Consider the following 25084-nt stretch of genomic DNA (forward strand, 5'->3'; position numbering starts at 1 on the left):
TTATGTCAGATTTTTTGTCTTCTTTCTTTGAGGGCATTTTTGTCTTTTTATTTTACAATAAAAATGAATATGGCATTTTACAAAATACAAAATTGAAAATGGCAGTTTTAAAAGTTTGAGTTTTGAAAGTGGCATTTTACATAAAATTCCCTAGAATAAAAACTCTCTCATCAACGACAACCACTCTTTTGGTTAAACATTGATGATGGTTGACACGGTAATTTTTGTGCGTTTGTGAAACACAAACTGAGAGAAAAGGTAGCAACTTCCGAAAACACTACTTACAAAGCTCTTTTTGCTCTATCATCAAACTACTTGTACGCTTACACAATGATCGACAGAAAATGATTATTTGACATCTATTACAAGTGAAGGGTTCGCAAAAAGGTAGAGAAGCGAGGCGCTGTATGACCAAAAACATCAATCCTTGCAATCTGTTACACCTTCTGTAGATATTTGAAATCGAGCTTCTGCTTCTGGCAAGCATGGCGAGCTTATCACTTTACAGATTCTCTCCTCTGCTCTTCCTTTCCTCAACGCCAGCCTGTTTAACAAACACAATTTACCAATGACCCCAAAAACTAACAAGGATTCATCTAATTTGCAAACATTACAGACCTTGTTGTGGTGGCATGAGCCATGATATTTCCACCAATTGGTTTGAATTGGGGACCAGCAAAAAGAGCTGAACCATCTACTTGCGCAACTACTTGGTTTGTTATAACAACTGCCACACCAAACTAAACACAAGATGGAATACTTCAGGATGATGTCTCAAAGATATTCTGGAAAGGAAACAGTTACTATTACTGAGAATGTTCACCTCATCTGCCAACTTCTGAAGACTTCTCAAGAACTTCGCAAGATGCATTTGTCGAGCCGAAAGCTCTCCCCTTCCTGAGAAATCTGTCCTGTAGAGAGCCGTAGCACTATCGACAATCATGAGAGCAAACCTGTGCGCCAATACGGTAATCATAACTTTCACAGTTAGCACTCTCGTGGTAGACATAATGGAACTGAACACCAAAAATAAACTTAGCACACCTTGTTTCAATCATCATTGATGCTGCTTCAAGCAAAAGCCTTGACTGATGATCAGTATTATACGCCCTTGCATAGGCAACATTTTCAAGTACATCAGCTCCATTTAGTCCAAACCTGCAACATTTTAATTGATTATTTCCAGATTATTCTGTCTCAATAACCCCTTTGTTATCTCACGTGTGTTACAAAGATAACATACCTGTCAGCTATCTGTAAGAGCCTTTGTGGCCTGAATGTTCCCTCGGCATCAATGTACATCGCCTTTCCCTCTCCACCTCCTTGATCCATGGGAAGCTAATATAGAACATGTAAACCTTAATGTGAATATCTTTCTCAGTTTTGAGAAAGTGTAAGAAGAAATTCAAGATCATTACTGCTATATAAGCAACAATAGCTAAAAGGTAAGTTTAGAAAAAGGGTTCTTACTTGACAAGTTACACATAGCGTATGGCACAACTGAGTCTTTCCAGAGCGGAACTCACCATATAACTCAGTGATGGATCCAGTTTCAATTCCTCCTGTTGAGAACATGGCCAAGTAAGATGGAATTAGTAAAAACGGCCGTTTTAAGATGTACTTATACTCAGAACCAACCTTCAAGAATTTTGTCAAGCTCCCTTGATCCAGATGTAATCTGAATGATCTCCTGTCTCTGGGCATGAAGCTGACTTGCACTAGTGAAACCTAGAGGAACCAGCTTTGAAGCTGTCACAGAACAAAACACAGATAAGACACACATAAACTCTAAAAGTATCAAAGAGGTGTTATGTATTAATCAGAGAAGGAAAGCTAAAAAAATTAATGTGACATACCTGCTTCTACGATTTTGTCAACCTTGGCATCACTGATTCCTTTAATCTGCAAGAGATCCTTCCTTGGAGTATAAGCAACACCTTCAACAGTACAGAGACCAGCATCCCTAAGCTTCTTTACATCAACAGAAGCTATACCTGCCGCCTGAAGTTTTGCAGGATTAAAGAGATGAAATACTAAATAACGCATAAGACTCTAACCAGAAGAACAAAAAACACAAATTCATCTCCCTTTATGATCACAAATTAAATGAATTGAGAGATTATATGACAATGGAGACACAACAAGAGAGAAGTTGCCCAGAATGGAACGGCTAGAACATGTATCAGCCTAAGTCTAAAAAAAACCCAAAAAGGGTCAACTTTATCGAAACCCTAAAACATTTTTGCTCTACAGACTGTAGCGAAACCCAATTCCCGCGCAGATTCACACTTATTTCACATCGCGAAAACGAACACAGTGTAGGGGAAAATAAAAAAAGCAGAGATCTTTAGTGGATTCAAGCCGAACCCATTTCGATTAACGCAAGATCTGGTGAAGCTTATGCACCACGAAGGTAAAATTCTACGACAAATGACAAAATCTGAACAAATTGAACCTGAAGCTGTTCGACGGGGAAAGGGCCGTGCTGGATCTCTTCATCGTCTTGTTGTTGGACAGCATTCTGGTTTCTACGCTGCTCCATCGTCGTCATCGCTCTCAGTCAGAACAGATTCAAGGCACTCAGAGAAAGCGAGAGAGCAAACAAAAAAGAAGAGCTTGCGACTGGAGGGAAATGGCGAAAATGAAAACTAATTGAAAGAAGCGCCACAACCAAATTATACAAGACGATTGGGGGCAAGGCTTCTTCGACAAGTCTCGATTGCGTTTGGCCGTTTGGGTTTAGCTTTTCTTCCTTTCCCTTGCTCGTCTCGGGCTCTTAAGGCCCAAACTAATTTGGCCCATTACTTAATCAGCTAGCTAGTGTGAGATCTTTTTTTTTGGTCAACAGCTAGTGAGATCAATTTCCTATTTTAGTAAATAACAAAACAAAAATCCTCCTCATTTTTTAATAATTAGTTAATTACCATATTAATTTAAATTTTTGGTACATATTCAATAAGTTGCATAAAATTATACATGAAAATAATTTTAAAATTGATCTAATTATTATTTCTCATATCAGTTTTTAGTTTTAAATTAGTATATATATAAATTATTCTAATTAACGATTTGGAACACAATATTTGTGGCCATCCAAGTGACATATAAGCGTTCAACAGCCGTGAACCACCACAATTTCACTCTTCCACAATTATGATAATTTAGTAATCACATTGTAATGATAACGTATGTAACAAAAAAAAATTAACCATAAAATTACAAAATATCACATTCATTTTCAAAATTAGATAAAAATTAAGAAAATACTATAATTTCTTATTTATTGGAGATAAAATTTTATACAGTAGTTGAAATTTTGAACCTTGAAATGGAAGATTAGTTGACAACTAAAAAGCTAAATGCTAATTCATTATCTAATTTTAGCTTTTGTAAAAATTAAATTGTAAACTTAAAAAATATAGGGCCCAACCGGGTTCGAACCGGTGACCTATTGATCTGCAGTCAATTGCTCTACCACTGAGCTATGAACCCATATTGCTTTTATTAATTAAAAGCATTTATTTATTTTATTAACTGTTATAAAAAATTAACATAGTCAAGTCAATTATCTATTAATCGTATAAATTCCAAAAACAATTATCACGAAAAAATTAACCATAAAATTATTTTTTTATCCTAAATATTATAAAATGAAATAAAATAATTGTACAGATTTTTAATTCAGAATGATAAATTTTCAGATAAAACCGTTAGGTCAAATTATAGTCACTAGACTCACAACTAAACTCTAAAAACTAATTGAATATCTAACATTTTTCTAAAATTCTTGGTCCAATACTCAATAAAAAATCACAACTACAATCATCTCATTCTCAGTTTGTAAATAATAGATAAACAAGTAACCATGCATCACCTTTTTGAAACGCATTTTACTTTAACTCCAAACAAAGATGTTAAAAGTATGTTCACGGAGAAAACATGTTGGTGGTTTTGCTTTGAGTAGTCTATAATCAGCGGATAAAATAGTAGCTTCGGAAGACAAAAACGGTATTTACTACTCTTGATAAAAAATTTAAAAAAAAAAGAATGAGGGAGTAAATTTTCATTTGCTTAAATATCCATACATACAAAAACATTGCTAATATTTTATTCATTATGAAAAACACAAAACTTTGGACTTTGAGAATGGATTGCTTTACCTTGACAACAACTAGACGTCAAATGCGCTAATCAATTATTGAAGCTCTTATAAAAGTTTGTAAAAAATTATTGGTAAACATATAAATTAAAGGGCCCAACCGGGTTCGAACCGGTGACCTATTGATCTGCAGTCAATTGCTCTACCACTGAGCTATGGACCCATGTATGTATCGATAGATGTATTTGTTGGATATAAAGTTGTACCAAATATCATGACCATGTAAAATTGAACTTACCATTCGATGTTAATCTTTTAGAACATTCGTCACGTCTTTTTTTTTTTTTTCCGCTAATTAAATCCCAGAAGTGAAACTAACTCCCGTAGTGGGCAACCAGTTAACACCATCAATGAATTTACCAACGCTAAAATAACTTGCCTCTTCAAACCCAATCAAGTGAAACCCTGACCACGTTACTCTCTTGGAAACTCTAGCTTTAGGACCATAGTTCTTGAACTCTCCAAAGTACAATGTCTTTAGTACCTCGTCTCCAGAGTTTAACCACCCGGCCCATCCTTCCTCGGCTATCGCGTCGTCAATATACGACTCCATCACTACAGCCCTTGAATACATCTTCCACGGCCGTCCTAAGTATGAGCTATACCTATGTTTCACGGGAGAAAGATCTGTATCCGTCCTGATCCTACAACTATGAAGCGCGAATCCGCTGTTTTGACGCTGGTCCGTCCTCCCGTTAGCGAGAATAACGTTATAGGCCTTGACACCGTAAGGGCGACGCAAGAATATGTTGCAGCTTTGGAAAACCGCAGCAGCGTTTCCGAATATGAAATCTATGGTTCCGTATATATCGCATTCTCTATAGAACTGACGTAGGGCAGCTGCATAGAGTGTGTCTTGATAACCGGAGATGCTACATCGGTATAACACTGACTGGTCTGATGTGATGCTCAATGCTATGGCTTGTTGTCCTCTAGGCCCTGCATTGTTCTTTATTCCGATGTCTCGTGCGATGAATCCGTCACCCGTAACGGCTGCAAGAATTGCATTTTAAGTATGAGACATAATCTAGTTTTGGTATTAATATATAGTTTATGTGTATAAATGAATGAACGTGTGTACTGACTCATTGTAGCGGTGTCCGGCACTGAAGTTCCTCCGGCGTAACTATCGCCGCCGACAATCACCGTCTGGTCTTTGCCTTCTCCGATCAAAGTAATCTCATGTTTATGGATACTTACTTTCTCTTTATAAACCCCTCTTTTCACGTAAATAATGAACCTGCCATGTCCATGCGCAGCCGTCACGGCCTCCATCACGGTCCGGTAATCTCCGGATCCGTCTTTGGCGACTACCACGTGTGCTCTTTCTCTACCCACTAGAAGTCTCCGTTCTCCGGCAGTGACCCATCTGGGAAGAACTGTTGACTTTGTCTCCGGCTTTGGATTCTCCATGATTGTGTCGACGAGGGCCAAGGAGTTGCTGACAAGCCGAGAGAGGTGATCCATCTTCTGTGTCATACGGCTGATGGAGGAGGAAGAGGAGTCACCGGAGTCAAGGATGGAATCTTTGCAAGCTTGTTGGAATGTCATGGCGGCCGAGAGCCATGTTTGGACGTCGTGTTTGCTGTGACGCTTTCTAGAGGAGCTGTTGAGAGCTTCCATGACTTGTCCAAGTCGTCTTGTGGACATCTTTATGAGCCGTTCACAATAATCTGTACCGTTTAAAACAATTGCTTTTTTGATAACATGTTCCGAAACATTGTACTTTCATGATCAGTTCGTCACAATTATTAGGTATCTTGATAGAGATAATAGATAAATATTTTAACTACTTTATGAATGGGTTTTCTTTTGTAACCTAGATAAAATTCATACAAATTCACATAATTCATGTAGGGTATATCTACTGATAGAGTTTAAAATGTTTAGTTCAAGCAAATAAGGAATTACGTCTTTTGATCATTTTCTTTTCGTAACATTTAGATTTGGAATAAATAAACTTAAGACGTTGATATTAGAGTTGAAACACATATTGTGTACCTGAGACCGAAGTTGAAGGCAACGTATCATCGGAAACTTCCAGAGAAACGAGTTCGGATGAACTCATAGAAGAGGAAAGAGGAGGAGTTAGCATATTGGAGTGAGAAATAGTCTTGTTAACAAGGAAAGACACAAAGTCGAGACCTTGAAGAGACCCATGTCGAAACTCTCGTAAGTTTTGGACACAAAGAGAAGTGTACGTTGTGGAGCTACAATGCCTTTGCAAATCATTTTGGTAAGCAAATGGCATATCTCTTGATGAGGCATCAACGAGGAGAAGTGCATTGACCAATAATACCCAAAACAGAGCCATATCTACAATACACATTACTTTAAAGTTAACAAAAAAATGTTTTATTTATTTTCTTGGTTAGTTTATGGGAGAAGTTTATAATATCAAAATGAAGTAAAGATTAGCACTGATTTATAGAGGATAAAGAAGTTAGTTTTTATTTAGCTGATGAGGTGAGTATCTGGTGAGTTAGTTTAGCGGTCTACCATTTTTTTCATAGAGTAGATCGGGACTTGAGTGGCTTCCATGGGATAATTTAACTCTTACATTTGATTTCTTTCTGTTTATTTTATATGAGTTATCTTTGGTATAATATCATAAAGTTTTTGGTTGGACAGCTCGAACTATACTAACTGGTAAGAAGATACAGTGGTATATATGCTTCTACAACCAAAAATATATTATCATGTAATCCAATTTTGTCAATTGCAACAACTCTACGTAATAAGTCAAATAAGTTAATCCTACGGAAGAGAGACATAATAACTGCTAATCCGATGGACAACAATACTAGTTCCTTATCTGAAAGATTGGTATACTTTTTGTTTTGTCTTTTGGTTGCTCAACTATGTTAGAAAAGCATCTACATCCGAAAAGGTTTGAAGAGGTTCATCTAAGACATTGCATATAATGAACTCAAAATCACAGAACGCTCACCTCTGTCATCACGAATCAGATCAGCATTGACTTAATTATAAGCTGGGAAAAAGAACAGTTCTATGAAAAGACTAAATTATATGTCCAATGATCGACGACCATATTTATTTACAATATGTAAGAAAAAAGAATGAAAATAATCGTATGAAAATTTACAAACCAAATGAAACCCTCCAACGATCAGTTAAAGATCGTCCATCCGATTACCATCGCTGCCGCAACCGCTGTCACTGTCGTCCACTTTGCTAAGGTTGCACCGGAAGAACTCCTAGGAGGCCGCGGCTTCGACGTCTCGCGCCTGCTCGTATCGATTTGGATAGGAAACCTACACGAACCACTAGACGGATCGATCTTAGTAAGAGCCCCAAGATTGTTAAAATTACAGGAGCCACGACGATGGTCCATTTTCTGAAAATACATATTAAACGCGTAAGAAGCATTCGCTGCGGGGTCTAAGGCCGCGCACGAAGAGCCTGGCCCGAGCGAGGTGCAGTCAGCGTTCTCACACGCGTACGAAGCGGACGTTGCCAAGGCGGCACCAGCGTTACCCGCAGCCTGAGAAGAGAGCACGCACCACTCACGTGCCAGGTAACGAACACCTTTGGCGGGAACTAACTGACGTCCGTTAGCGAGACTCAGAGGATACTTAACGGCGCCGTCGTAAGAGAATATTCCCCAGTGTCTTTCGAATTTACCGGGATCAATGCTCTTGGCGTCTTCGTCTACTAAGGAGAATATATAAATCTCCGGCGCTGTTCTCCGACGAGGCGTTCCTTGTCCTTGAAGGATACGATTTAATAATCCTTGGTTGAATCTCTGAGCCAACGCCGGGTTCGCGTTCTGATCGCCGTCCGTCGGCCACCCGACTTCTCCGACGATGATCTCGATCTTGTTCGCGTCGAATCCGTTCTTCTCAAGCGCCGAGACCAAAGTGTCGAAATTTGCGTCGAAGACGTTCGTGTAAGAGATGGAACCGTCGACGACGGGCTTAGCTCCGCCGCCTCCGCCTGATCCGTTTGGGAAGAAAGCATATTCGCGCGGGAAGTTCGGATCGGCGTTGAGAGAGAGGAAAGGGTAGATGTTGAAGGTGATTGGTGAGACGGAATCAGCTAGAAATCTAACGATGGAGACCATAAGGGTTTTAATGTCAGATCGGAAATCGCCCGAGGAAGGAAGACCGTCGCCGGATTCGTAAACGTCGGCGTTAAGAGGCACCGTCACTTTGACTTGCCGGCCGAGACCAGCTTTCACTAGAGCTGCTTGAACGTTCTGTAGCGCCGGGTATGTTGAACGGACGAATCTGTCCTTGTATGTCTTCAAAAATGGCTCATTCCCCACCGCTACGTATCTGACCAACGATTAAAAATCCCATCTTTAGTCTAAAATTTATATTTCAAACCTTTAGAAACCTCTAAGCATGTGTGTTTTTGAGCTATTGGTGTATAGAAGCGCAGTGCAATTTACCTTATATCAGTTCCATATAAAGAGATGTACTGAGAGACGTTTTGCTGAACCCAGAGCTCTGCATTGGTAACAGTGGATGCCATAGTTGCCAAGAGATCGTTGGGGATACCGACCATGACTTGAATACCGGATTTACCAAGAGCTCTAAGTGCACCAGGGTCAGCTTCAAAAAGTTTAACCTTGTTGAAACCGTTTTCCCTAAGGAGCTTCACCACTATGTCTGGTGGAAGAGGATGGCTCGCTTGTGTTCCCCAGTTACATGCCAAGCCCTCTACATTCTTCACTATGTTGTGATGTAACAATAAAGATAGGCATAATAGGATGAATTTTTGGTATGTATCATGACGACCCATGTCTCTAAAAGTGTGAGATTTGGGATAGAAGATTGATTCACAGTGTGTGGGGTCTAATGAGAATTTATGTTTTATTTGTGTGAGTATATATATACAGAGATAGAGATGTAGGAGTTTGGGGAAGTTGAGTATATGGAAGAAAGAGGGGAAAGGAAAGGTATTTGTGATGGTGGTTGAATAAGGAACTTGATTCCATTGGAGGTAAACCTCAATTTAAACCATCCAAGCATACTATAAAAACATAATAATTGTCACTTACACATGATGATGAGTAATCATTGAGGCTAATAATAAGAGGGAGACGGAAGAAGAAAGGGATGGAGTACATGAGATGGAGACAACCTTTGCAGTTTCTTTCTTAGAGAATATTTAGAAGAAAGTTTACAACCTTTTTTTTATTAATCCAATGGAATCTCCCAAATTACTATATGATGGCAAGTCCCTAACCTGGTATATTCTTGTAAAGATATGTAATTACGTTTTCATATTCAACCAAGATAACCACAAAAGATAGCCCAAAAGAAACAATTTAATTGTAAGAATTGGTGGGAGCCAATAAAGATTAGATAAAAACCCTGACTTTAATTGTATGAATCCATGAAAGATGAAACACCATCTTCAAGCAAGCCAGGGAATAGAAAATGTGTTCCTTTGACATAACACTCGATGCTAGAGCCTAGAAGATGACTACAAGAATCTAACAGAGCTTACCTATTCACAGAAGACAAGCCACTCAAAAGCACCAAAAAAGGGTAAGAATCTAAGTGTTGTAGTTCTTCCTGCGGAGACACAGATCTTCAAACTCAGAATCCGTAAGTGGTGGGTTCATCACACGGCAAAAAGGACTATTCTCCAACCTACGAGCCATCATGATGATATCTCTCAACCCCTTTGGTTGAAACACACGGAGCATATCCTGAATCTCAACCTTAAGCCCTTTGACGAATAAGGACCCAAGAACAGAATCAGAGAGACCCGAACATTGCGTGGAGAGATCCTCGAATTCACCAAGGTAGCGTATAACAGATTCATCCTGTTTGAGTGAGAGTAATCGTTCAAATGGAGATATGGGATCCCCAAACCTCTGTAAAACCCTAGTTTTGAAATCGTTCCAATCTAGAAAAGGTTCACGATCCTCAAGGCTAAACCAACACAAAGCAGGACCTTCGACACTCATATAAGCTAACCGGATCTTCTCCGTCTCCGTGAAACTCCCGAACTCGAAGTATCGTTCCGCTCGGAAGAGCCACGAGTTAACATTGGTACCTTCAAACACTGGCATCTCGATCCTGGTCTTCCTCACCTTTACGTAGCGAGCCAAGGGGTGCTCGTTGGTTGAGTTATCCACCACCGGCGCGGTCGTAGGAGGAGGAGTGGGTGGTGCTACAGGGAGGTCCTGATCCACCGTAACTTTCGATTCCGACGGTGCGGGAGCTGTGGGTTGGTAAAGAAGAGCGTCCTTCATCTCCGTCAGTGAATTTAGGGTCTCAGACATGGAACAGAGTAGCTCACCAACAGTGGTGTGAAGCAGAGCCATCTTCGTTTGAACCTCGCGGACGGATTGCATCAGTGAATCAGCGGAATCATCAACCTGATCGAGCATCTGTATCGCTGCCATCGGAAAGATGATATTTTGTTAGAAACGAACCAGCTCCTCCTCCTCTATGAAAAAAAATCCCCCAAATTAAGAAAAGCAATCTTTTTTTTTTTTAATTTCTCCATAGCCGACCTACTCATCAAAACGACTGTGCTTCATTTCCTTCTCCCCTCTCTATTTTTTTCCTTTTTTTTTTGGCCTATGTGTAATTTCACAAGCATGAATTTTAAATATCATGATTTTACTTTGAGTACTTTTACATGTAGATTTTAAATTTGTTCGTTAGAGCTAATACGAACCACGATCACAAATTTGCATTTTATGAAATCCGAAAAGCCAAAGTTTATACTAAATTTTCTAGCAAGTGAGTGTGAGTCATATTTGTATCTCTCAGTATCTGAGAGTAACTGAGCATTGATGAAATTTATTTTGTATAAAAAAACATTTGGGTTGTTCTTGGTCATTCGTAGTTTTCATTTGAGCTCAGAATCACTTGCCAAGTAGAAATGTCTTAAGGTTCGAAATTGGCCGTGAAAAGCATTATTAGTATCAAACTAATGAAATCAGAAAAAAACTGATATAACCTTTATTATATTTCCTAGAATAAACCATTAAATCCCCCAATTTACAAAATTGACCACTATGTAATTTTCTATCGATCAACCGATCCCACTAAAATAAAATAAAATCAAATAAAAATTTGGAACAAAAGAAAAAAAAAAGAAATTTGAAAAATCAGACGAGAAGATCATCTCCGAAGAGGTAAAGAAGGCGTTCAACAGCCCAGCTAGGTTCGTTCTTAGCCGGCCAATCACCACACGACGTCGTATTAGCAGGAAGAAGCGGAGTTCTACAAAGAGGACACGTCCGGTGGTTATCCTCCTCACCTTCGTTGTTCTCATCTCCTCCGCAACATTCGTAATCCAACCACCGGTCGATACACTCACGGTGAAACATATGGCTACAGTTCCTCAGTTCTCTAACCTCATCTCCATCTTCCAGATCTCCGAGACACACAGCGCATGTATCGCTGATCATCGCCGGAGATCTCTCGGAGGCGTCACGGAACGTCGTCACGGAGAGGCTCTCTTTGATCGCTTGCGAAGAAATCGCCGGACAAGAGGAGGAGGAGGAGGAAGAAGAAACGGTGGATCTAGATCTGGATCGGTAGCGTAAGATCCATGCGAGGATCCATCTGAGGACGGTGATGAGAACAGCCATTTTGTAGAGAAGCTGAGTGACTATGAGACCAGAATCTTCGATGAAGAAGCTCATTGTGATTAAGAGTTTTGAAAGAAGAACACAAAGATTAGCTGAGGTGTGAGTGAGCGAGAGCGAGAGAGAGAGAGAGGGGAAGGGGGAGGAAAAATGGAGAATGAGATTCGATTTTTAATAGAGGGGAATAAAGCTACTTGGCTGATGCATGATGATGATAGATGATGCTTTGCTTTGCTTTGCTTTGCTTTACTTTACTTTCTTTTTTTCTAATTAGTGGTGCCTTTAATTTTTGTTAATTATGGAGTATTATTTTTTTGTTTAATTTTATAATATTGCAAGTTGTTTGGAGGTTCTTTTTATATATTTTACAATAATAGGTGTCAAGTTTTCAATTGTGATGAAGTGTTACACTTTCTTTGCTCTTCTTGTATATAGTTTTAATTTTTTTTTGGGAATATTCGATTTTAATTGTATAATGTTAAAGGATTAATATAAGATTATCTTTTTATTTTAGTTAATGAGACGTATAATTGTTGCTTTCCTTTGATTAGTTTTATAACAGGAATCGTTTAAATATTTTTTTTGAAATAATTGGAGATACTAAAAAGATCCGGATCTAAAATTAGGGGTCGTTTTGTTAAAGTCGTAAAAGAAAAGATTCTTACGGTTCGTGACCGTGTGAGGAACGAGTGAGCCAGTGAGTGAAGGGACAAATTTGCAAATTTCTTAAAAGTTAATATAATGGAGTTGTGAAAATTGTAATTTCGTGAAACAAAGTAAAAATGACGTGAGCCTAAATTTTTATTTTATGTGTGCCGTTCGTGTCACAACTTTAGGTTTTGGCTTTTTCTTTTACCAAAAGCACACACACCTCCCAAAAGAGAAACATTATTTTTATGTTTTCGTTTCGTTATCTTAAGGGGTTTTAATGGGAGATGACCATTTGATGACCATAAAGACGAGATAAAGACTGTAATATTTCCTAATTTATGCTTATAACTTTAAAAATCATACTATACTCTATGATAACTTGATTGTAGCATATAGCGTCATTTCTGGCTTTTGACACATACGCAGAGACAATTTTTATATCAACCCTTACGTGAGTATTGACCGGGCATCGTCTTAGTTATATTTTAATATACTTACGCTTATGTAATACCTTTTTTTTTTTCTTCTTCTAATTAATGATATGAGCCAATTTACAACTACTCCACATATAGCAGCATATCAATTCCATTGGTGGTCTTGCTTTTGTTGTCTATTTTGAGAGTTGTTTCTCCGTTTCATATTAGCTCTCTAACCTCACACTCGTCAAGGAATATTGCATTGCTCTGTCTTGATCTCATCTCAAACGAATGTTCTTCCAGGGACAATAGCCCTACAAACAGAGTGTCAGAGATTGTCATAAGATCTTGAGAATCGAACAGCTTTGGGAAGCAGTAAATTAAACCTAGGATGACATGTCAACGGACCTAAGGATCTTGTTGTCACTAGACTATGAATTAATGTCGGTCAATATTATATTTTTTCGATTAAATTTTTCTAAACATGTACTACTATATAGTTTATGCATTTCCATTAAATTTCTGGATAAATTGGTGCACTTTTTTGGTTACTAACTTTTAACTGTTTTGGTGAAGAGAAATGGAAAGAAAGGTATGAAACCATGAAAATTTCTGCGATTCAAATCAAATCATCGAAGTATAAAAACAACAAAATCTAAAAAAACAAATATACTTTTCTGGTAAGACGATTGATAAAGGCGACGTTATAATTAAAGCTTGCGATTGTAAGGTCCCATGTTTTGATCTGCTCTGCTTTATAATGTGGTTTGGTCGGTTGACCAAACCCTTTACAACGCAAAACCACCTCAACGTTGTAGGTCATGTCTCATATTTCTATAGATATTTTCTACAAGTTGATGACCTACACATGATTTCATCTATAGTTGGGATCATTCCAGATTTTCTGGTATCCAAATACCAAACCTTGAGGTTTTTGTATTTTGTTGTTCTTCTCGACCAAATCGAATATTTACTGATACATGAGACACACAAAAGACAACATATCCCATATTCTCTCCTGCTAAAATATATTTCCACTAACCCAAACAACGAATAATCTCAGTGAAAATTTCTGATAACCTGACCAAAACAAGGTAAACTCCTTGGAGATTACATTTCAACAAATGTCTAAATCCAAAATCAAAACAAGATTAAAAAAAAAGAGAAACAAATCAAAAAGATGAGTTTACCAAGTAATAAAACACTAAAAGTTTTTAAGAAATGAAAACACAAGCTATGGCACTGAAACATCGTCACCGGATGATCATGAAATCTCGGTCCCACCATGTTCATGTGTTGGGTTTCACATCCTGTCTTCTCTCCTCCTAGGAGCACATGTAATGATCTCATCCACTCGCAGTATCATCTCAGATGCTTCTGTTGCAGAAAGCAGAACCGCTTGCTTCACTTTGAATGCTTCATAGATTCCTCTCTCTTCCATATCTCCTACCTGTGAAGAATTTAATCATCATCATCACAATTCAAGTCTAACGTTCCAAAATCTAGGTCCGATCCTAATGTTTATAGAGTTCACTTACAGATCCAGAGATGACATCGATTCCGGCATTACACCCTTCATTGTGGTGCTCTGCACGAAGCTGAGCAACCAATTCTGCACTGTCTAAACCAGCGTTGTCAGCGATTGTTGTTGGAATCGCCACTAGAGCCCTTGAGAAAGCTTCAATGGCATGCGATTTTTTGCCAGCAGTTTTCCTTGCAAGCTCATCTACTTCTTTTGCCATCACCATCTCTGGCCATCCACCTCCAAGCAACACTCTAGTGTCATTCACTGTTTGTGAGAGTACACATAAAGCATCATGGAGTGATCTTTCAGCCTCGTCCAGAACATGGTGACTGCAAGAACAAAGAAACCACACATAAATTGGCATACTGAATTAGAGACGAAAATCTCAAGTACTGGGAGTGAAAGACAAGTACCTCGCTCCCCTTAGGACAATTGAACAAGCCTGGCCCATTTCACAACCAGAGAAATGGATCAACTTGTCTTCACCAATCATGATTTCTTCAATGAGCTTGCAATGCCCGAGCTTAACAGACTCTGGGTTGTCAAAGGTTGATGCGATTTCTCCACCAGTAACCAATCCAAGACGCTCTATCCCCTCAAAGTCAGCATGCTCAATAGCAAGTATACCAGCATCTGCAAAGAGTTCCTCAGGGAAATTGTAGATCAACTGCCTGTTAACAAAGCAGTTGATACCGTGGCCTATGATCTTCTTCACCTTGTCTTTCATCTTTTCCTTCTCAGCGCCTTCAATCTCAGCAACCTTGGTCATGGAATCCACACGGACACGTGCACCATAAATTTTCACTTTATCGGTATCCATAGCAGTATTTGCTACCAAGATATTTGCATTCTCTATGCGCTTTGGCTGCCCAATTCCTATCTTCTTGTCAAGAATAAACCTAGAGGCATCCATTAAAGTTGATATGTCATGAGACAATTATACTGGAAGCACATAGGCAGGGATGCAACACAACATAATGACGTAATTCCTATCAAAATTCCAATGTAAGACTATATTTATAAAATTAAGCTGAGCTAGCTACGAAGAAGAGAAACTGACACACAAAAGTGATATCATAAACAGATGAATACTAAACAGAGAGCAATAGATTCCAGAAAAAGATTACAAACAGACGTCAAAGGCAGAAGTGTTGTGTTACCCTTCATCCAAAAAGGAATCTCTCAGGGATCCTCCAGGTTTTTTGATGATCTGGATAGCTTCCAAGTTTGTGCTTCCCTATTTGAAGCATACCACCAATATGTTAGTGACAAATCATTTAACACCTCAAAACGAAAACATGATTTACAGGAAAGAAACTAATTGTGAAATGAGACTAGCCTAACTTTATGACATTCGTCAAAGAAAGCCCTTCTTTCATTACACATAAATTGCAGAGAAAAAGATTTGCTGACAGAGTTTTAAAAGGAGGCAAGGGATGATACCTTTAGCCTGAAAACAGCATCCACAGCCATTTCAGCAAAATGTTCCTTGTCCTGTGAGAGAATTTTGGAACATAACGTAGTCATCGCAATCTTCAGCAAGTCTGACCTAAATTTCTCTGCATAAACACAGAGCACAATACAGTAAATAACAGTAAGATATTCCAAGTTAATAATAAAGGAAAGCACTACTTGAACCAACATCGCAACCATCTCTACAATGATTACCTGCATTGTCCTTATTATCAATAACTCTTTTCAGTAAAGCATTACGAGCACATTCCGAAGCCATTCTGTAACCTAAGAATTCAGAAAATGAAAAAATTAGACATCATTAACATAATGGAACAAGGAGCTGACACAACATAGTCATCTTTACACTTAAAAGAGCCAGAAGCTTACCTGCTATGATCGTCATAGGGTGAATCTTAGAAGCAACAAGCTTTTCTGCTTCTCTCAGAAGCTCGCCAGCCAAGACAACAACAGAAGTAGTCCCATCACCAACCTCATCATCTTGAACTTTAGAGATGTCTGAACATCAGACCAGATACAAGAAGTGTGAGAAAACCCACAAAAAAAAACGAATTCGAGAGCTTACAGTCACAATGTTGCAGGAGAAAGCATACATACCAACAAGAACTTTAGCTGCAGGGTTGTCTATGTGAAGTGACTTGAGAATAGTAGCACCATCATTAGTAACAGTGACTGCATGACCTCTACCAGTAGATTGTAAGATTTTGTCCTAAACAATAATAAGATTCAACCACAATCAATAGAGTGATTTAAATGATCAATTAGAGCTTTTTATATATTTGGAGATCGGAAGTTACCATGCCCTTAGGCCCTAAAGTAGACTTAACCAGATCACTGATAGCCATTGCACCAACAAATGATGCCTAGAGAGAGCAACAAATAAAGTGAATCAGATGAAACACACAGTGAGTGTGAATCTGAAAAACCCTAATTCCTAAATGACAAGATATAAACAAAGCTCACCATCCTCGCACGTTCTCCCTTCTCTTCACTAGCGTCATCTTTGAAGATCTTATCGATCTAAATACGAAATAGGTAAGTTAATGGCTGCGTAAAGAGCAATGGGAAAAGCAAAAAAGAAATGAAAGAGACGACGGCGAATCATTACCGGCATCGGGAAGAGCGGAAGATGAAGGAGGCTACTTCAGTATCGGAGATCTCCTCTCAAGTCGACGAATCTGGGATCAAGACTGGAAAAAATCGAGTGTCGTTCACTACGAACGAACAAAGCCTAAAGGGTCTCGAAATCTTTTAGAAGAAGTAGAAATGAGGGAGAGAGAGCCAAAACCCAGATCTTTCGGAACCCTAAATGAAAAATACAAAGACCAAACTACCCTCACTTATTCCAAATTTCTCTGCCCTTGGTTAAAAAAAAAACGCTAAAAAAGGTTATTTTCACGGCAGTTGCATCTTGTACGCGATTAATTAATTTCAAACTGTGTTATCGCAGAGTTTAATGGTTTTACATATTGTGAAATTCTTAATAATGTAATCAATTAAATTAAGCTATACATTCTAAAAAATTCTTAATTCTGGTGATAATAGAGCGTACAGACACTAGTACGAAATCATTCTAGATTACAATAAGTTCGACTAGTAGGGAAAAAGAAAAAAAGAAAAAAAAGATGCTAGGGTGATATGTTGGGTATTATTATATAGTCCACATCTTAACGCTGCTAAGCCCAACAGTTGTTTTCGAGCCCAATTAAACAAGGTCCAATAAGGGGGGAATTCAAGATTCAAGAGGACAAGAACCCCATCAATTTTAAATAAATGTCTCAGCCACTTAACATTAGACACGTTTCGGAGTTGTCGTTAACAGAATGTCCCACATAAAAGGGTGGCAAAAACCCGAAATACGACAACGTATCGAATTCGCGCACGTTTTTAAATTAGTTTCTTTTGTCTTTTATTGTCTTAGAACCGAAGTCAAACAAAAAAAATCAATATCGACCGCCACGTGTCCAAATCAAAGGAGCTCCTGAGGAGGATATATCTCTCGGAGCTTCCCGTTTCTGCAACGTCGTGGAGACAGGAGAAAAATTTCATAAGTTCTTTAATCGGAGTAAAGAAAGATCTACGAGTCATGACTATGATGAAAGATGAGCCTCGCTCTACCGTTGAAGGTGGATGTGATGTTGCCGGCGGTGACGGTGGCGCGGCTGCGATCGGCGGTAACGGAACCGAGCACGGTGTCTTCGACGGATCTGTTGAGAAATCGATTCACGAAGTTAGGTATGAGCTGTGTTTGAAATTACTGTTGATTGATTCACAGGTTTTTTATAATCTCTATCCTCCCTTTGATAAGAGTATAGTTCTGGAGTTTGTGTGTTCGTTTCTGATAATGAACATTTCGATCTGTTTATATTTGTGAAGCGTATATATAAAGATAGGATTTGAGGATTTTTTAGTTGCTATTTAGGGAAAGTTCATATTTTTCGGAGGAATCAATTTGTTCTTGGCTAAAACAATTGATCTTGTGCTTTAAAGTCCTTAATGTGTACATAAGGGTTTTCATGTGAATTTAGTTAGTGGAACATCATCTTGAACTTGCGAAAGTGTAGAGTTTGGGTTTGCTATATTAGTCAGTCTACGCTATTTCTCACTACATCAGTGATGGCTTTTGGTTCTATAAGTTTACAAATGTTTCATGTATTTACCATTGTGTGTTGCATCTGAAATGGAGAACCATGTTTCATATATCAAAGACATCTTTCCGTATTTCTTGTTAACGGGTCTGACTTACAAATTCCTTGAATATGTGATGTTACCTTCTGTGAGGAATTTGACATGGAACCCAGAAGAACCTGATTCTTAACAACCAATAAATCACTTTAAACACTAAATGACAGTTATGATATTCATATCTTACCTTTATATATGCTGTTTAGTGTCAACAGTCACAATATTCCTAGCTATTTGATTGTTCTCAATGTTGCATCAATACTCCATCTTTAGTATGGTATATGTTTGATGAATCTTCTGGTATTGAAGGTCCACGGAGAACACATCATCTGAGGCAGATGCGTCAACTGTCCTTCCAAATCAACTTACTATTTTCTTTGGTGGGAGTGTTACTGTGTTTGATGGACTCCCAGCAGAAAAGGTTGGTCCGTTACACTAGAGCAAATTCTACACTTCTGTTGTACGAATAGCTTAAGGGTTCCTGTTCTCATTATGATCCCACGCTTATAGGTTCAAGAAATCATTCGAATAGCTGCTAAAGCCATGGAGACAAAGAATTCTACGAGCACCAGTCCTGTCCCATCGCCAGCACTGAACAGAGCTCCTTCATTCTCAAGCACATCTAATGTAGCTTCACCAGCTGCACAGTCATTTTCCATTCAGCCAATTTCGTTTTGCAGATCCGCAGCTGGTCAGTATTCGATTCAACTGGTTGTGATAATCTTCAAACATTTATAATGGATACACTCATTAGTTTCTTACAAGTATGTTTGCCAATCCAGATCTACCTATTGCAAGGAGGCATTCGCTTCAACGATTCCTCGAGAAAAGACGGGACAGGTATATGGAAACTTAAATCTGATCTATTTTATTCAGTCTTTGATTGATTACTAATACAGAGCTTGTTGATAGGCCTGAGAGGGACTTGTAAAATATAGATTGATCATTAAAATGTTTACCTTTAGATTGCAGCTAACAGCAACATTTACATTCTTTTTCTGCAGATTGGTCAACAAAAACCCTTACCCTACTTCCGACACCAAAAAGACAGATGTGCCAATAGGCAATGCCTCTATCAAGGAGGAATTTCCGACTGTTTAGCAGAAGATCAAACCTCATGGCTACAATAAGCTTTTAAAGGAAATTAAGTAAAACTTTATGTCAATATGGTTAATATGGTAATCTATCATGTATGCTGCTGTGTGTTGTATGATAGTGTCTGTATAGGTTTGTCAGACAAACCGAAGATTTGTTTGCATGTCTGGAGTGGTCAGACATGTTTGTCTTTTTACAAGTCGCTCTAAGGGAAGAGGATCATCTACTGAAGAAACTATTGTGATTTTAGAAACAGTGTCCTAGAGTCTTTTCTAACTAATACTCTTGTTGTTATGTTATTGAACTTTGTTATATTTTCAAACATATTGTGTGTTTAAGTATTGAAATCTTTATGGTTGTTATATAAGCTTTCACACAAAACAAATCGAGTCTCAATAAAGTAGGATTTATAAATTGTGAATGACCAATAACAAATTGGAGATGTTTAAAGCACAAACAATGGTAGTGTAACATAACTTTTACAATCTAAACGTACATATATTCACCGCCGCGGACAGCATTCTCTGCGCCTTTCCTCTCTTCCTCGGCCTCTTTCTCCCTCTCTTTCCAGTTTTCGTATTTCTGATCATCTGTTGGTAATTCATGACGGCATATAGGGCAAGAGTTATGCTCGTCCTGCCAAAACAATTTGATCATAAGCTTTATATTCTTGCTTACCCGTAAAAGCTTTGAAAGAATGAAATTAATTTTACCAGCCAAGGCTTTAGGCAAGAAGGGTGGAATGTGTGCTTGCATGGTAGCTCTTGCATTTTGTCGCCGATTACTAGATTCTCCTTGCAGATACAACATTCTGCCTCTGGTCCTAACTTTTTAAGCAGTTCCTCGCTGAAAACAATCACCGGAAGTTTCTCTACAACCGCTTTACTGGCCGGTGGAGCTCTTGGTGGTCCACCATCTTCTAGTATCTGTATAAAAACACATCATATATATCATTTTTCAATCATAAGGCTAAGCAATAAAATACTACCAGTATCATATTAGATTGGGGTTAAAGGCTCTTGATACGGAAGGAGGAGACAAAAAGCAAGCCATATTTGAACCAACTGGAGAAACAACATACGGGTACAAAAATTGCTTTAAACTCATCTATATGTGAAATATCTCGTTTTGTCAGCAATGTGAGAACACACAACAGCTACATCATCTAAAACTAACGAAGGAAGAAAAGATAAGGGCAATGCCAAAAGATAAAACAACTACCTCTGGGATGATACTGTCGAGCCCATTGATGAGTTCTTGCATCAAGTTTGCCGTGTCCCCAAGAGTGTTTTCAGTAGGAGCATTATTAGAGGATTCACCAGCAACAATAGAAGCGAAAGTAGACATGAAATTCTGCTGCACTAGCCACTGAGGCTGTGGCGGCTCACGATCAACCGTTAGATGTCCCTCGAAAAGATAACCTGGAACAAATTTACAAGAGTAATAAGCTCATTCCAGATTCTCTTCAGTTAAAACGACAATAAAGCCAAACTAAATGATAGAAAACCTTGTGAGGTCTCTGTTGGCTGACTATCTACTTGGGTTAACTGGTCCTTGGCTTGAGCAATGCAAGATTTCAAGTGTTTCTTCTCAGAAGCATCAGACACAAGTCGCTCAGCCTCCTCAAAAAGGCTCAGTCCCGCAACCCAAAAGCCAGTAGCTGTATATCTTGTCTTAAGAACCGTTGCGACACGAGATACAACTATAAAAAACTGCAATGGTCATCAAACCAATACTGGTGTCAGAGAGGGTAACTAAACAAACAACACCGTTAACAAAGAAACTGAAGAGAATGATGAAACTCATATTGGATCAATTGAAGATCTTTTTTCACAAGTGTTTAGATTCCTAATACCATTCTCAAAAGTAAAACCCACCATCAATCAGCAATGGCCAATATTCTAAAATTCCGAGCTAATGTTGAAATCTATTGGTTCCGAAATTAAAGAATAAAAAAACCAACCTGTTTGCGGAGAGAAGGAGAGGAAGAAGAATAGCGATCACGGAGGAGATTATGAATAGAACGAACGGAAGCTTCGAATCTGAGCTTTTTGCTAAGCTGTTTCTGCAGATCATCAAGTTCAAGCTTCAAGCTTTCCTCGGGAAGAGCCGGTGAAGGAGATGCTGCATCCATTTGTATTTTATAATTACTAAACAGTAAAGGAGAATTTAGGGGTTTAAATTGATTTGGGATTTTTTTTTTTTTTGGTAAGAAGAAGAAGAAGAATTGATCAAAATGAGCAACGATCTGTTTCGTCTTCTTCGATTCTCTAATGTTATGTAGGAGCCGAGATATCTTGATCAGGAGGAAAGGATGAAGTCGGTCGGTTTTGCTTAATCAAGTTCAGTTTGGTTTGATTCGGTTCTAGAAAATAGAGAACATACGTTATAATTACCGGTTTACCTAAGAGGCGCCGGCCAAGAGAAATCGATCCATCACAATTCACAACGAATTGGAAAAATTGATCCAAAAGTGAAAATTTGAGTTAAAATATAGTTGAGGTTAACGATTTATTGATAGGTTCAATAGGTAAAATTTTAAAGTATGCATTCTTGTAAAAAGAGCAAAACCTCATCATTTTTGAGCTTTGAAACTAAGCAATTTCAACCACAAACTGACAAAGGCACAATAAAACATGAAGATGAAAAAAATAAGCTTTGCAAGGACAAGAACTTTGACACAAAAAAGGGTCCATAGATTAAGTCGACCTTCTCAAGTTAACCACATGAACCTAACAGAGTAAAAGGTTTTGATCCTACCCATATTTGAGGTGAAGTCATTATCTGGTGATTCTTCAACATATTCCAAAACAACAAAAACAAAACAAGTATTTTACTCCATAGCAAGCTACAGAAGCACTAGAAGAGAAGAATAGGACCAACTCCATAACAAGCCCGCTTCACCTTCCAATTTCTTAAGTCTTTCTGCGACCAACACGGGCAACAAACCCTTGCTTGATCTGAGCTACAGATCGTTGAGATCCACACTGCAAAACAATGTATAGCCCATTTATTAATCACATTTGCAAATTCAAACACAGAAGATTTTTAGCATAGAGCTGAATAACCAAAAGTCTCATTCACTTCATCACGCAGTGTAGGCAAAATATATCAACATCATTGTCAGCCTCACCTGACTATTTAATTTAAGTAAGAGAAATTATAATTCACGAAGAAATCTTAGCCTCCTGATGAGTTTAATCCTAGAGAGTTTACTCGGTATCAATTACAAGACAAAGCATAAAACAGTTCTAAAGCTTCTCTTAATAATTCCGGTTCTCAGTTATATGATAGGATTAATGTAGGCAAGAAGAGTTTTCCTTCCTTAGTTGCGCATAGAGTAAAAACAGAAACAAAGGCATACATATCAAGATAAGAGGCTAAAACAATAAGATTATACCTTTTCGCATCTCAAAAAGAAGAGACGATTCTCCTTTGTAAGAATTGTGTCTGGGCTCTTGCAACCAAGGCATATGACGTACTCAGCTGCAAATAACCCACGCAAATAAGAACTCTCCAAACTGTGACAACTCAAATTTGGAGACTAAAGAGAAAGTTACTTACTGATATATCGCCGCAAAATCCCTTCAAAATTTTTAGGTGCAAACCTTCCCTTAACAACCAACCTTTGCTGCCCATCAAGCGAGCCACTAGTACCCAACTCAGCAAGTAAGAAAGTCATGACATGATCTGGTTGACGATGCATCCTGAAATTTTTTCAATGCAGATAATATATGTCATACAGCCATCAATATATACAAGTATTATTAATTAAGATACACAAGATTGAAGAGGAAGATAAGGGGTTTGCACGTACGTCTTGCAAAGGTCCATAAAGTTGACAAACACTGTCTTCTTTGTCCCTTCACGAAGAACTTGAGGAGGCCTCATAACTGTACGACGCCTATCTCCAGCAAGCTCCGGATTATTTTCACGGAGAATGTTAAAAACTCTACCAAGAAGCTGCAAATATAAGTCTCGTCAGCGAAAATCAGGGGAGAAGTAGATTTTTTAAAATGGATACTTTGACATAAAATGTTTTTCATAACCGATGAACATTGTAAATCAATACAGGTCAATGCAAAAAATAAAATAAAAAACATATAAGATATACTCACCTCGTCATATTTGTAATCTCTATCACTTCCCTCCCAGGGGTAACGTTGCTGTTGAATAACTATTCCTTCATCCCCCTCTTCCTCCTCATTAACAAGCTCTGTAATATATTCTCAGTAAGATTTCAACATGAAAAATTCAAGCCCTAGTAGAACGGTTAATTAGCAAAGAAACTAAGAAATTTAGAAATACCATCCAAATCTTCTCCAGCATCAACAACTTCATCATTCAATAAGCTTGATTCAACCTAAACATAGAGGAAAAACAATGTGAGGCACATAATCATCCAACATACAAGTTTAAAGAATGAAAAACAAAAAAAAAAACTTAGAAGGCAGTAAATGTTAAACACTCACTGGCTTCTTCTTCTTTTTCTTCATTCCAGCAAATGAACTCTCAAGACCATCATTAGCTACAGAAAAAGGAATTAGACAAAAGTAACACAAATACAATTGAAAAAAACAAACAATCGGTTTCACAATTCATCATACCAGGCAATGAATCAGATTTCTCAGTCTGTGAGGACTCTCCTGCGTCCAAGACAGGATCCTGAAGCACAACTTTCTTCTTCTTCTTCTTCTTGGTTGGATCAAAAGGTGCGAGCTGCTATAAAAGGATTAACCAAAACAAAAACAAACACCAATTAATCATGACTTCAACAAACAACCAAACCATCAAAACTGAGCCATAACGTTAAGACACAGAGGACCAACAACTTACTTCTTGCTCTTCCTTCATCTCATTGATCTCGTCAGCCATGATTGCAACTGAGACAAACACGAAAAAAAAAACAATGATAATAAGCACTCAGAAACCAAACGAATATATCAGAATCAACATAATCTGTAACAGCAATGGCATACAAACAAAATTAGGGTTTCCACATCGAAATCGATAATCGCAATGAAACCATAACTAGATTCAGGAATAAAATTACGATTCCCCCAATACGATTATACCCAAAATTAAAATCTAGGTAAAGGCTTCACAAGAGAAAAGGAACGGCTAGGTTAACTAATCTCTAAACTCAATACCACAAAAAAAGACGATGTAAGACTTTGAGATCGAAAGAAGAATTCGAAAAGGAATCAAAGAGAAGAAACTCACAAAGGGATGTGGAAGCGAGATTGGCGTAAAGAGTAAAACAAAGATGCGTTGCGAATGAATCTGTGAGAAAGAGAGATAGAGTAAGCGGCGCAGGTCTGGTTTTTAATCTGAGATAAGTATTAACCCTTGCTTGTCGTCCAAAAATATTGTTGTAACTTGTTCTTTTTTTTTGGGTTATTTTTTTTGGTTTTAATTTATAAATGTTTTAGTCAATAAATAATTAGCATATTTATATTTCTTTTTTTCGGTAGGACTAAATTAGCATATAAAAGTAT

The 25084-nt window shown here is 38.1% G+C and overlaps 9 protein-coding genes and 2 non-coding genes across 12 annotated transcripts; 1 reads left to right on the forward strand and 10 right to left on the reverse strand.

The window, feature by feature from the left end:
• Window positions 1-247: 247 nt before the first annotated feature.
• LOC17881976 (DNA repair protein RAD51 homolog 1) lies at window positions 248-2657 on the reverse strand. The gene is made up of 9 exons (XM_006288051.2): window positions 2456-2657; window positions 1857-2001; window positions 1639-1749; window positions 1471-1562; window positions 1244-1338; window positions 1045-1158; window positions 824-953; window positions 619-740; window positions 248-544 (listed from the first exon to the last, which is right to left on the reverse strand). Exons 1-9 carry the CDS (start codon window positions 2549-2551, stop codon window positions 421-423), a joined length of 1029 nt encoding a protein of 342 aa, XP_006288113.1. The 5' UTR covers window positions 2552-2657; the 3' UTR covers window positions 248-420.
• Window positions 2658-3420: 763 nt separating this feature from the next.
• TRNAC-GCA lies at window positions 3421-3492 on the reverse strand. The gene has a single exon. It is a non-coding gene; the product is annotated as a tRNA-Cys (tRNA).
• A 758-nt stretch (window positions 3493-4250) lies between these two features.
• On the reverse strand, window positions 4251-4322 carry TRNAC-GCA. Its single transcript has one exon. It is a non-coding gene; the product is annotated as a tRNA-Cys (tRNA).
• Window positions 4323-4359: 37 nt separating this feature from the next.
• Window positions 4360-6529, reverse strand: LOC17883564 (probable pectinesterase/pectinesterase inhibitor 54). The gene is made up of 3 exons (XM_023781239.1): window positions 6161-6529; window positions 5245-5832; window positions 4360-5152 (listed from the first exon to the last, which is right to left on the reverse strand). Exons 1-3 carry the CDS (start codon window positions 6486-6488, stop codon window positions 4455-4457), a joined length of 1614 nt encoding a protein of 537 aa, XP_023637007.1. The 5' UTR covers window positions 6489-6529; the 3' UTR covers window positions 4360-4454.
• A 644-nt stretch (window positions 6530-7173) lies between these two features.
• Window positions 7174-9268, reverse strand: LOC17882360 (glucan endo-1,3-beta-glucosidase 5). Its single transcript, XM_006287493.2, has 2 exons — window positions 8574-9268; window positions 7174-8457 (listed from the first exon to the last, which is right to left on the reverse strand). The coding sequence occupies exons 1-2, from the start codon at window positions 8924-8926 to the stop codon at window positions 7290-7292; spliced, it is 1521 nt and encodes a 506-aa protein (XP_006287555.1). The 5' UTR covers window positions 8927-9268; the 3' UTR covers window positions 7174-7289.
• Window positions 9269-9391: 123 nt separating this feature from the next.
• Window positions 9392-10627, reverse strand: LOC111830218. The gene has a single exon (XM_023781822.1). The coding sequence runs from the start codon at window positions 10542-10544 to the stop codon at window positions 9687-9689; it is 858 nt and encodes a 285-aa protein (XP_023637590.1). The 5' UTR covers window positions 10545-10627; the 3' UTR covers window positions 9392-9686.
• Window positions 10628-11081: 454 nt separating this feature from the next.
• Window positions 11082-11940, reverse strand: LOC17881652 (probable E3 ubiquitin-protein ligase RHA1A). The gene has a single exon (XM_006289934.2). The coding sequence runs from the start codon at window positions 11796-11798 to the stop codon at window positions 11259-11261; it is 540 nt and encodes a 179-aa protein (XP_006289996.1). The 5' UTR covers window positions 11799-11940; the 3' UTR covers window positions 11082-11258.
• A 1925-nt stretch (window positions 11941-13865) lies between these two features.
• Window positions 13866-17067, reverse strand: LOC17881948 (T-complex protein 1 subunit beta). Its single transcript, XM_006287426.2, has 11 exons — window positions 16915-17067; window positions 16770-16826; window positions 16604-16669; window positions 16404-16515; window positions 16176-16304; window positions 16002-16073; window positions 15777-15892; window positions 15494-15570; window positions 14747-15232; window positions 14347-14662; window positions 13866-14258 (listed from the first exon to the last, which is right to left on the reverse strand). The coding sequence occupies exons 1-11, from the start codon at window positions 16918-16920 to the stop codon at window positions 14112-14114; spliced, it is 1584 nt and encodes a 527-aa protein (XP_006287488.1). The 5' UTR covers window positions 16921-17067; the 3' UTR covers window positions 13866-14111.
• Window positions 17068-17792: 725 nt separating this feature from the next.
• Window positions 17793-19924, forward strand: LOC17882492 (protein TIFY 3B). The gene is made up of 5 exons (XM_006288633.2): window positions 17793-18041; window positions 18801-18912; window positions 19002-19182; window positions 19274-19331; window positions 19496-19924. The coding sequence occupies exons 1-5, from the start codon at window positions 17893-17895 to the stop codon at window positions 19590-19592; spliced, it is 597 nt and encodes a 198-aa protein (XP_006288695.1). The 5' UTR covers window positions 17793-17892; the 3' UTR covers window positions 19593-19924.
• Window positions 19925-19973: 49 nt separating this feature from the next.
• Window positions 19974-21878, reverse strand: LOC17881164 (E3 ubiquitin-protein ligase AIP2). The gene is made up of 5 exons (XM_006289954.2): window positions 21550-21878; window positions 21094-21298; window positions 20808-21007; window positions 20300-20512; window positions 19974-20222 (listed from the first exon to the last, which is right to left on the reverse strand). The coding sequence occupies exons 1-5, from the start codon at window positions 21718-21720 to the stop codon at window positions 20073-20075; spliced, it is 939 nt and encodes a 312-aa protein (XP_006290016.1). The 5' UTR covers window positions 21721-21878; the 3' UTR covers window positions 19974-20072.
• A 345-nt stretch (window positions 21879-22223) lies between these two features.
• On the reverse strand, window positions 22224-24917 carry LOC17883147 (eukaryotic translation initiation factor 2 subunit beta). Of its 2 annotated transcripts, none has more exons than XM_006288201.2 (10): window positions 24810-24917; window positions 24423-24469; window positions 24194-24305; window positions 24059-24114; window positions 23895-23949; window positions 23705-23802; window positions 23404-23549; window positions 23151-23293; window positions 22987-23072; window positions 22224-22573 (listed from the first exon to the last, which is right to left on the reverse strand). In XM_006288201.2, exons 2-10 carry the CDS (start codon window positions 24459-24461, stop codon window positions 22502-22504), a joined length of 807 nt encoding a protein of 268 aa, XP_006288263.2. In that variant the 5' UTR covers window positions 24462-24469; window positions 24810-24917; the 3' UTR covers window positions 22224-22501. The 2 variants fall into 2 exon arrangements, with proteins under 2 accessions (XP_006288263.2, XP_023635957.1); XM_023780189.1 differs by having other exon boundaries at window positions 24194-24308.
• Between the last annotated feature and the right edge of the window lie 167 nt (window positions 24918-25084).

Source organism: Capsella rubella, unplaced genomic scaffold (assembly GCF_000375325.1).
Source record: "Capsella rubella cultivar Monte Gargano unplaced genomic scaffold, Caprub1_0 scaffold_6, whole genome shotgun sequence".
Lineage (NCBI taxonomy): Eukaryota > Viridiplantae > Streptophyta > Magnoliopsida > Brassicales > Brassicaceae > Capsella > Capsella rubella.